The 12,887-nt window shown below is 44.1% G+C and overlaps 1 protein-coding gene across 1 annotated transcript in view; it reads left to right on the top strand.

Annotated features, from left to right (window-relative positions):
* The window catches only part of heatr5b (HEAT repeat containing 5B), a 227,685-nt gene that overhangs the window by 172,232 nt on the left and 42,566 nt on the right, over positions 1–12,887 (top strand). The window contains exons 28-29 of the mRNA XM_084321947.1: positions 206–442; positions 5,422–5,549. Of these exons, the coding sequence (XP_084178073.1) occupies positions 206–442; positions 5,422–5,549 (365 nt within the window). The remainder of the gene's footprint in view (positions 1–205; positions 443–5,421; positions 5,550–12,887) is intronic.

Below are 12,887 nucleotides of genomic sequence, written 5' to 3' on the forward strand. Positions count from 1 at the left end.
ACAGCCCCACTCTGTGTTGGCTTGGACATCCATACTCACAACTAATTGATATTGGCAGTGAACAGTAGTATTGAAGGTATAGTGCTGCTCTTGACTGTAAACGGACCCCTCCCTCCTTCAGTTCTCACTGTACCGGGGCGTGGTTTACATTCCTGCCTGCAGGTCTTTGATCTAACCCTCATGCCGCTGTGTGTCCTGAGTGCAGGCGGGGCATTCTATACCCCGGAGACCATCGACACCGCTCGGCTCCACTACCGCAACTCCTGGGCCCCCGTGCTCCACGCCGTAGCCCTGTGGCTGAGCAGCACTGGCTTCGGAGCTGTGGAGGAGTCCGAGGAGCCGCCTCCCGTCCCTCCCAGGCTCCCAGGCCTTCCCCAGGGAGTCTCCAGCAACGCCAAGACCTTCGAGGAGCTGGTCAAAGACAGAATGCACTTGATGTTGGGTAAGGAGACACAGTACCGTTACATAACTAAAATTGCTCCCATAGTAATTATCTTTCTATAAAGACACACGTCCAGTAGTCTCCAGTTCCTAACACACACCTCGATGTCACTACTGTAGTCTCCATTTCCTAACACACACCTTGATGTCACTACTGTAGTTTCCAGTTCCTAACACACACCTCGATGTCACTATAGTCTCCAGTTCCTAACACACCTTGATGTCACTAATGTAGTCTCCAGTTCCTAACACACACCTTGATGTCACTAATGTAGTCTCCAGTTCCTAACACACACATTGATGTCACTACTGTAGTCTCCAGTTCCTAACACACACCTTGATGTCACTAATGTAGTCTCCAGTTCCTAACACACACCTCGATGTCATTACTGTAGTCTCCAGTTCCTAACACACACCTCGATGTCACTAATGTAGTCTCCAGTTCCTAACACACACCTTGATGTCACTACTGTAGTCTCCAGTTCCTAACACACACCTTGATGTCACTACTGTAGTCTCCAGTTCCTAACACACACCTTGATGTCACTAATGTAGTCTCCAGTTCCTAACACACACCTTGATGTCACTACTGTAGTCTCCAGTTCCTAACACACACCTTGATGTCATTACTGTAGTCTCCAGTTCCTAACACACACCTTGATGTCACTACTGTAGTCTCCATTTCCTAACACACACCTCGATGTCACTAATGTAGTCTCCAGTTCCTAACACACACCTTGATGTCACTACTGTAGTCTCCAGTTCCTAACACACACCTTGATGTCACTACTGTAGTCTCCAGTTCCTAACACACACCTTGATGTCACTAATGTAGTCTCCAGTTCCTAACACACACCTTGATGTCACTACTGTAGTCTCCAGTTCCTAACACACACATTGATGTCACTAATGTAGTCTCCAGTTCCTAACACACACCTTGATGTCATTACTGTAGTCTCCAGTTCCTAACACACACCTTGATGTCACTACTGTAGTCTCCAGTTCCTAACACACACCTCGATGTCACTAATGTAGTCTCCAGTTCCTAACACACCTTGATGTAACTACTGTAGTCTCCATTTCCTAACGCACACATTGATGTCACTATAGTCTCCAGTTCCTAACGCACACCTTGATGTCACTACTGTAGTCTCCAGTTCCTAACGCACACCTTGATGTCACTAATGTAGTCTCCAGTTCCTAACACACACCTTGATGTCACTAATGTAGTCTCCAGTTCCTAACACACACCTTGATGTAACTACTGTAGTCTCCATTTCCTAACGCACACCTTGATGTCACTATAGTCTCCAGTTCCTAACGCACACCTTGATGTCACTATAGTCTCCAGTTCCTAACGCACACCTTGATGTCACTACTGTAGTCTCCAGTTCCTAACACACACCTTGATGTCACTAATGTAGTCTCCAGTTCCTAACACACACCTTGATGTCACTAATGTAGTCTCCAGTTCCTAACACACACCTTGATGTCACTACTGTAGTCTCCAGTTCCTAACGCACACCTTGATGTCATTACTGTAGTCTCCAGTTCCTAACACACACCTTGATGTCACTAATGTAGTCTCCAGTTCCTAACACACACCTTGATGTCATTACTGTAGTCTCCAGTTCCTAACACACACCTTGATGTCACTACTGTAGTCTCCAGTTCCTAACACACACCTTGATGTCACTACTGTAGTCTCCAGTTCCTAACGCACACCTTGATGTCACTACTGTAGTCTCCAGTTCCTAACACACACCTTGATGTCACTACTGTAGTCTCCAGTTCCTAACGCACACCTTGATGTCACTACTGTAGTCTCCAGTTCCTAACACACACCTTGATGTCACTATAGTCTCCAGTTCCTAACACACCTTGATGTCACTAATGTAGTCTCCAGTTCCTAACACACACCTTGATGTCACTAATGTAGTCTCCAGTTCCTAACACACACCTTGATGTCACTACTGTAGTCTCCAGTTCCTAACACACACCTTGATGTCACTAATGTAGTCTCCAGTTCCTAACACACACCTTGATGTCACTAATGTAGTCTCCAGTTCCTAACACACACCTTGATGTCACTACTGTAGTCTCCAGTTCCTAACACACACCTTGATGTCACTACTGTAGTCTCCAGTTCCTAACACACACCTTGATGTAACTACTGTAGTCTCCAGTTCCTAACACACACCTTGATGTCACTACTGTAGTCTCCAGTTCCTAACACACACCTTGATGTCACTATAGTCTCCAGTTCCTAACACACCTTGATGTCACTAATGTAGTCTCCAGTTCCTAACACACACCTTGATGTCACTAATGTAGTCTCCAGTTCCTAACACACACCTTGATGTCACTACTGTAGTCTCCAGTTCCTAACACACACCTTGATGTCACTAATGTAGTCTCCAGTTCCTAACACACACCTTGATGTCACTAATGTAGTCTCCAGTTCCTAACACACACCTTGATGTCACTACTGTAGTCTCCAGTTCCTAACACACACCTTGATGTAACTAATGTAGTCTTCTGTTCCTAACACACACCTTGATGTCACTACTGTAGTCTCCAGTTCCTAACACACACCTTGATGTCACTACTGTAGTCTCCAGTTCCTAACACACACCTTGATGTCACTAATGTAGTCTCCAGTTCCTAACACACCTTGATGTAACTAATGTAGTCTTGTGTTCCTAACGCACACCTTGATGTCACTACTGTAGTCTCCAGTTCCTAACACACCTTGATGTAACTAATGTAGTCTTCTGTTCCTAACACACACCTTGATGTCACTACTGTAGTCTCCAGTTCCTAACACACACCTTGATGTCACTAATGTAGTCTTGTGTTCCTAACGCACACCTTGATGTCACTACTGTAGTCTCCAGTTCCTAACACACCTTGATGTAACTAATGTAGTCTTGTGTTCCTAACGCACACCTTGATGTCACTACTGTAGTCTCCAGTTCCTAACACACACCTTGATGTAACTAATGTAGTCTTCTGTTCCTAACACACACCTTGATGTCACTACTGTAGTCTCCAGTTCCTAACACACACCTTGATGTAACTACTGTAGTCTCCAGTTCCTAACACACACCTTGATGTCATTAATGTAGTCTCCAGTTCCTAACACACACCTTGATGTAACTACTGTAGTCTCCAGTTCCTAACACACACCTTGATGTCACTACTGTAGTCTCCAGTTCCTAACACACCTTGATGTCACTACTGTAGTCTCCAGTTCCTAACACACACCTTGATGTCATTACTGTAGTCTCCAGTTCCTAACACACACCTTGATGTCACTACTGTAGTCTCCAGTTCCTAACACACACCTTGATGTCACTAATGTAGTCTCCAGTTCCTAACACACCTTGATGTAACTAATGTAGTCTTCTGTTCCTAACACACACCTTGATGTCACTACTGTAGTCTCCAGTTCCTAACACACACCTTGATGTCACTACTGTAGTCTCCAGTTCCTAACACACCTTGATGTCACTACTGTAGTCTCCAGTTCCTAACACACACCTTGATGTCATTACTGTAGTCTCCAGTTCCTAACACACACCTTGATGTCACTACTGTAGTCTCCAGTTCCTAACACACACCTTGATGTCACTACTGTAGTCTCCAGTTCCTAACACACCTTGATGTAACTAATGTAGTCTTCTGTTCCTAACACACACCTTGATGTCACTACTGTAGTCTCCAGTTCCTAACACACACCTTGATGTCACTACTGTAGTCTCCAGTTCCTAACACACACCTTGATGTCACTAATGTAGTCTCCAGTTCCTAACACACCTTGATGTAACTAATGTAGTCTTGTGTTCCTAACGCACACCTTGATGTCACTACTGTAGTCTCCAGTTCCTAACACACCTTGATGTAACTAATGTAGTCTTCTGTTCCTAACACACACCTTGATGTCACTACTGTAGTCTCCAGTTCCTAACACACACCTTGATGTAACTACTGTAGTCTCCAGTTCCTAACACACACCTTGATGTCATTACTGTAGTCTCCAGTTCCTAACACACACCTTGATGTAACTACTGTAGTCTCCAGTTCCTAACACACACCTTGATGTCATTAATGTAGTCTCCAGTTCCTAACACACACCTTGATGTAACTACTGTAGTCTCCAGTTCCTAACACACACCTTGATGTCACTACTGTAGTCTCCAGTTCCTAACACACCTTGATGTCACTACTGTAGTCTCCAGTTCCTAACACACCTTGATGTCACTACTGTAGTCTCCAGTTCCTAACACACACCTTGATGTCACTACTGTAGTCTCCAGTTCCTAACGCACACCTTGATGTCACTACTGTAGTCTCCAGGTCCTAACACACCCCTTGATGTAACTAATGTAGTCTCCAGTTCCTAACTCACACCTTGATGTCACTACTGTAGTCTCCAGTTCCTAACGCACACCTTGATGTCACTACTGTAGTCTCCAGTTCCTAACACACACCTCGATGTCACTACTATGAATGACCACAACACTAACTTACCATCTTTGGATAATAAAGTACTCAACCTCTACTGTCTATCTATGAATGAACACAACCCTCTAACTTACCATCTTTAGATAATAAAGTACTCAACCTCTACTGTCTTTAACTATGAATGAACACAACCCTCTAACTTACCATCTTTAGATAATAAAGTACTCAACCTCTACTGTCTTCGACTATGAATGAACACAACACTCTAGCTTACCATCTTTAGATAATAAAGTACTCAACCTCTACTGTCTTTAACTATGAATGAACACAACACTCTAACTTACTATCTTTAGATAATAAAGTACTCAACCTCTACTGTCTTTAACTATGAATGAACACAATCTTTAGATAATACAGTTTTAAAACATTGTTCCTCTGAAAACTGAGTTATATGATTTGAGGTACTGGGTTGTGTATGGGGACTTGAAGTGTTTCTTGGTGTCTCTCTCCCAGGTGTCAGTATTGAGTTCCTGTGTTTCCCACGACCTGAAGAGCCCATGGAGCACGTGATGTCCTGCCTGCAGGCGCTGTGCACTCTGCTGGACTCTCCCCTCGCCCAGGAGCACATCGCACACGACCAGGTAAACACTCTGCTGGACTAGTAGTGGACACATAGTGTACACAACAAGGACACATAGTGGACACAACCAGGACACATAGTGGACACAACAAGGACACATAGTGGACACAACCAGGACACATAGTGGACACAACAAGGACACATAGTGGACACAACCAGGACACATAGTGGACACAACCAGGACACATAGTGGACACAACCAGGACACATAGTGGACACAACCAGGACACATAGTGGACACAACCAGGACACATAGTGGACACAACAGGGACACATAGTGGATACAACAAGGACACATAGTGGACACAACAGGGACACATAGTGGACACAACAAGGACACATAGTGGACACAACAAGGACACATAGTGAACACAACAGGGGCACATAGTGGACACAACAAGGACACATAGTGAACACAACAGGGACACATAGTGGACACAACAGGGGCACATAGTGGACACAATAGGGGCACATAGTGGACACAACAGGGACACATAGTGGACACAACAGGGGCACATAGTGGACACAACAAGGACACATAGTGGACACAACCAGGACACATAGTGGACACAACCAGGACACATAGTGGACACAACAAGGGCACATAGTGGACACAACCAGGACACATAGTGGACACAACAGGGGCACATAGTGGACACAACAAGGGCACATAGTGGACACAACAGGGACACATAGTGGACACAACAGGGGCACATAGTGGACACAACAAGGACACATAGTGGACACAACAGGGACACATAGTGGACACAACCAGGACACATAGTGGACACAACAAGGACACATAGTGGACACAACCAGGACACATAGTGGACACAACAGGGGCACATAGTGGACACAACAGGGACACATAGTGGACACAACATGGGCACATAGTGGACACAACAGGGACACATAGTGGACACAACAGGGACACATAGTGGACACAACCAGGACACATAGTGGACACAACAGGGACACATAGTGGACACAACAAGGGCACATAGTGGACACAACAAGGACACATAGTGGACACAACAAGGACACATAGTGGACACAACAGGGGCACATAGTGGACACAACAGGGACACATAGTGGACACAACCAGGACACATAGTGGACACAACATGGGCACATAGTGGACACAACCAGGACACATAGTGGACACAACAGGGGCACATAGTGGACACAACAGGGACACAACCAGGACACATAGTGGACACAACATGGGCACATAGTGGACACAACAGGGACACATAGTGGACACAACAGGGACACATAGTGGACACAACAGGGACACATAGTGGACACAACAAGGGCACATAGTGGACACAACAAGGACACATAGTGGACACAACCAGGACACATAGTGGACACAACAAGGACACATAGTGGACACAACAAGGACACATAGTGGACACAACAGGGGCACATAGTGGACACAACCAGGACACATAGTGGACACAACAAGGACACATAGTGGACACAACCAGGACACATAGTGGACACAACAGGGACACATAGTGGACATAACCAGGACACATAGTGGACACAACCAGTACACATAGTGGACACAACAGGGACACATAGTGGACACAACCAGGCCACATAGTGGACACAACAAGGACACATAGTGGACACAACCAGGACACATAGTGGACACAACAGGGACACATAGTGGACACAACAGGGACACATAGTGGACACAACAGGGACACATAGTGGACATAACCAGGACACATAGTGGACACAACAGGGACACATAATGGACACATAGTGGACACAACCAGGACACATAGTGGACACAACAGGGACACATAGTGGACACAACCAGGCCACATAGTGGACACAACAAGGACACATAGTGGACACAACCAGGACACATAGTGGACACAACAGGGACACATAGTGGACACAACAGGGACACATAGTGGACACAACAGGGACACAGTGGACATAACCAGGACACATAGTGGACACAACAGGGACACATAATGGACACAACCAGGACACATAGTGGACACAACCAGGACACATAGTGGACACAACAAGTAAGTAAGTAAGTAAGTAAGTAAGTAAGTAAGTAAGTAAGTAAGTAAGTAAGTAAGTAAGTAAGTAAGTAAGTAAGTAAGTAAGTAAGTAAGTAAGTAAGTAAGTAATTTATAAAGCACCTTTCATACATGTCATGTAGCTCAAAGTGATGTACACAAACATAGGCATATATAACGATAAAAGCAATAAAGTCACAGTGATCAGTTAAGATCAATGTTTAAAAAAAATTATAATAATAACGTAAAAATGAAAACAGTCATTTGCTGACCAGTTTAGGAGAACAGGTCCGCACAAACATGTCCGTTCAGTAGCAACCGGAAGTAGGAAATGCACTAAACCAATGCACTTGTACAGTAGGTAGCAATGTTAGCTCTCATAACGTTAGTGTAGTTATGTTTTTATTAGTGGTCGCGTATTGTGTGCGTATGTACCCGTTCCCTCATCTAAAGAGTTGGGTCCATAAGGCTTTTCCAAGCCTTATGGATCCATAAGGCTTATCCAAGCCATAGCGTCTTTGTGTTATGTCTCATAACGTTAGCCAGTTAGGAAGTAGGAAATGCACTAAACCAATGCACTTGTACTTGTTTAGCAGCAACTGGAAGTAGGAAGTGCACTAGACCAATAACTAGTAGGTAGCAACGTTAGCTCTCATAACGTGCACTAAACCAATGCTAAACCAATATCTAGTAGGTAGCAACGTTAGCTCTCATAACGTGTACTAAACCAATGCACTTGTACTTGTTTAGCAGCAACCGGAAGTAGGAAGTGCACTAAACCAATGCACTTGTACAGTACGTAGCAACGTTGGCTCTCATAACGTCAGCTAGCCAGCAGCTCCGGGTACAGCAGGTAGCAACGTTAGCTCTCATAACGTTAGCCAGTTAGCAGCTCCGGGTACTAAAAATAAAGCATCACATTAATAAGACAACAGTAATAAAAGTACGGCAATAGGCAAAGTACAGTAAAATAACATTTCAGTAAAAGATCAATACATAAAAAATAAAAACATAATAATAAAAACATTTCAATAAGATACTCGCTTTCCCTAAGGCATGGTACACTATTTGTAAGCTAGACTGTATAAGTACGTTTTTAATTTTCCTTTAAAAATGTGTATGGAGTTGGCGTTTCTGATGTGTGTTGGTAGTGTGTTCCATAGTTTTGGGGCATAGTTGGCAAATGCCATACTTCCTATCCTCTTTTGGTTTCTGGGTGTGTCTAGTAAACCTGTAGTGGATGACCGTAGTGTTCTTGAGGGCAGATAACTAACTAGGGAATTTGCTATGTATTTTGGGCCTTGCTCATTAAGAGCTTTATATGTCAGGAAAAGGACCTTAAAATCAATTCTATGAGTTATTGGAAGCCAGTGCAGAGTGGCTAGGACTGGAGTGATATGTTCTCTTCTCTTTGTATGAGTTAGTAATCGAGCTGCAGAGTTTTGGATAAGCTGAAGCTTCCCAATGGTTGCTTTGGGAAGACCAGTGAACAGTGCATTACAATAGTCAAGCCGGCTTGAGACAAAAGCATGAATCAGTGTCTCTGCATCCTTTTTATTTACGAAAGGTCTTACTTTCGCTATGTTTCTTAGGTGGAAGAATGACGTTTTCATGGCCTTATTAATATGAGACTTAAAGGTCAGGTCTGAGTCCAAGATGACACCTAGGCTTGTAACCTCAGTCTTTACATAGGATGACAGACTCCCCAGATTTTCACACAGCACTTCCCTTTTCGCTTTTGGGCCGATCAATGGGATTTCGGTCTTGCTTTCGTTTAATTTTAGGAAGTTATTGTTCATCCACTTGTTTATTGCTAACAGACAGTTTGTAATGGACTGTATGGCTGTAGTGTTATTTGGTTCTGCGGAGATATATAGTTGTGTATCATCAGCATAACTATGGAAGCATACATTGTGGTCTCGAATGATGTCCCCGAGGGGTAGCATATATAGTGAGAAGAGTAATGGACCAAGGCAGCTTCCTTGTGCAACTCCAAAGTTGCTGTCATGTTTCTCGGATACATTGTCTCCAAGCTTAACATAGAACCTTCTCCCCTTAATGTATGTTATGAGCCAATTTAGTACATGATCGGAAAAGCCAACCAGTCTTTCAAGACGACTGATCAGGATATTATGGTCAATCGTATCGAACGCTGCACTAAGGTCAAATAGGACAAGAATTGAGACTTTGCCAGCATCGGAGTTTAGCCTGAGGTCGCTAACTATTTTAGTAAGGGCAGTTTCAGTGCTGTGATTTGTTCTGAAACCTGATTGTAATTCCTCCATGATGTTATTATCTTTGAGAAAGGAGTTTATTTGTACTGAGACTATCTTTTCTAATATCTTGCTGATAAATGGAAGGTTCGATATTGGCCTATAGCTTTTTAGTTCGTTTACATCTAAGTTTGTTTTCTTTAGTAGTGGTTTTACTACAGCCGTTTTAAATGCATCTGGAAAAGTGCCTGTTTGAAGCGACATATTTATGATTTCAAGGACATGATTTGAGACACTATCGAACACCCGCTTGAGAAATGCTGTTGGTATAGGATCAAGGCAGGAGGTGGCGGAATTACACTCGGAGACAATCTTACAGAGGTCAGGTAATGTAATACATGTGAATTCCCCCATAGTTATCTCAGGTGGGTTTCCACTCACAGCCAGATCTATATCAGAGGCAATGCTTGCTCTAATCAATGATATTTTTTCATTAAAGAAAACTGCAAACTCTTAAAATTTTTTGGCTGATTGCTGCGGTATATGGGGGGGTGGCATGTTAATCAGCCGGTCGATGGTGGAAAAAAGTACCCTGGAGTTACCCATATTTTCTGAGATCATTTTGGAAAAATATTCCTTTCTCGCAAGTTGTATTGCCTTATTGTATGCGCCCATGGCGTCTTTGTATAAATTAAAGTGAGCTGTGAGTTTGAATTTCCTCCATTTTCGCTCGGCTATCCTACATTTTCTCTTGTTATCTTTAACATTGGTTTTATTTAACCATGGAGAGATTCTATCAGTTTTTACCTTTTTAACCTTCAGAGGGGCGACGGTATCTAACACTGTTGACAAGGTGCTGTGGAAGTTTTGCACTATCTGATTTAAGGAGGATTCACTGCATTGGTCATATGATTTCATCATACTAGAGAATTTTGCTTCAGCTCTAGCGTCCAGAAGCCTTCTGTGAACTAGGAATTCGCTTCTGGTCCTATGTAATATTAGGCTTGTACCATAGAACACACAATAATGGTCAGAAATTGGAAGTTGTTTTACTGATACATTCTCAATGTTTAGCCCTGTTGTTATTAGTAGGTCCAGAGTGTTGCCATGTTGGTGGGTGGCCTCGTGAACATGTTGCATCAGTCCAAAACTGTCCAGTAGGTTCAGAAACTCGCAACCCCTGGGGTCATCCTTTTTGTTGATATGAATGTTTAGATCTCCATTAAGAATGATTCTATCATACCTGGTAATGCAGATCGATATGAGTTCTGAAAATTCCTGTATGAAGAGTGGCGAGTACCTTGGTGGTCGATACAATGTCACACATACTACTGGCAGTTCTGTTTTTAATACAGTGGCAAGGTATTCAAATGATAAAATATTTCCCAGGTCAATATCACTGCACACAAATTGAGTGGAGATGATTGCTGCTATTCCTCCTCCCCTCCCACTCGGTCTGTTTGATTGATCGAATTTTAAATTGGAAGGGCAGGTCTCAATCAGTGTTGCTACACCAGTGATGTTGTCTAGCCATGTCTCTACTAAAAACATACAATGTACACCATGTTTTACTATGAGTTCATTTTCAGAAATTATTTTTGTTTCAGCGCTCTAACGCTGAACAGTGCTAGTTTTAGCTGTACGGGTTCTGTAGTGGGGAGTGAGACAGTCTGTGGTTGAACACTGATATTGATAAGGTTCGATTTACATATGGGACGTGATAATGAGTAATTGAATAGTCTTCTGGTGGTCAGAATCGGGATGACACTCGACGTGTTTCTTTGTAGCTTAGGCTGCTTCTGTATATAATCTACAGAGCCAGATAGGCTTGGTTGTCAGGTCAGTGATGCTACACATTGTATGACGTTATGCTTTAGCACATTTACCCCCGATATGTTTGGATGGATGCCATCGGGTCTGTAATGGTCTTTCCTGGACCAGAGCAGATCAAAGTTATTTATGTAGCAAAGTCCTGTAGCAGTACAATAGGTCTGCAGCCACTGGTGCAACCAGAACAGACGGCTAGATCGTTCAGATCCACGACCTATGGATGGAATGGGGCCGGACACAATGCATATTTTGCCCAGACTCTCTATAGTGAGTGAGTGATTCAAAGTCAGATTGGAGTTTAGCGGATTGTCTAGCCATTACGTCATTTGCTCCGATATGAATGATAACGGTGTGGGCGGAGGGATATCTGTCGATGATTTCAGGAGTACACTCTAGTAAGTCAGTAACTTTTAAACCGGAAAAACAATACGTAATGCCGTGTGGTATTTGCAAAAACCTGGTGATGGAATCTCCGATGAGTAGGATCTCTGGCTGTTCATGGATGCATCCCCCGTCATAGATGGCCAGGTTTCTATGGTGAAAAGCCACAGGAGTAGCGTCTGTATTGCTGGCGGAGGTAGACGGTTGGTCGGGCAGCAGCGCTGTGTGGAGGGGCTCGTTCACAGCGGCATTTCCATCGATAACACTCGCCGTTTGAATGACCTGGCATGGGCTGCAGAGCACCGCAGGCGAGGACATTTAAACTTTGGGGAGTCGGACCCATCACCTGAGTCTGGGGAGTTTGGCGATGCGAGAGCAAACAGGGCAGAGCGCTTTCTGCTCCGGGGCGCAGCTCTACTTCCATGGCCGAGCCGTGAGCTGGAGAGGGCCGTCCTGGCAGCTTCGCTTGGAGCCTGGCTAGTAGCTAGCATCGGATAGTCATTGAGCAAAGCTACAGCACTAGCAGCAGGAGACTGAAGCGAGGGAGAGCCCAGGAGGCCGGGATCATTACACAGAGGATTGAATCGGTTGGATAGTTGAGGTGAATCAAAGGGATCATATAGAGGAAGGGAGAGCTTCCTTCGGCCCCTCACCACTTTCGCCCAGGAGGGACTACTGGAGCAGCCAGCGTCCGCTTGCTCCATGCTAGCCAGCCTGGACATGAGCTCTGTTTGACGCTTGAGAAGATCCATTACTAGCATCTCAATGGACTTCAGTTCCGTTCGCATTTCTGCGACATCTGATGTCGGAGCCATTTCCTCTGGAGAGTTAAACACTGTGAGTACTGTAGCGTGTAGCTGTAGCTATGGC

The sequence above is a fragment of the Notolepis coatsorum genome (assembly GCF_963971535.1).
Source record: "Notolepis coatsorum genome assembly, chromosome: 9".
Classification (NCBI taxonomy): domain Eukaryota; kingdom Metazoa; phylum Chordata; class Actinopteri; order Aulopiformes; family Paralepididae; genus Notolepis; species Notolepis coatsorum.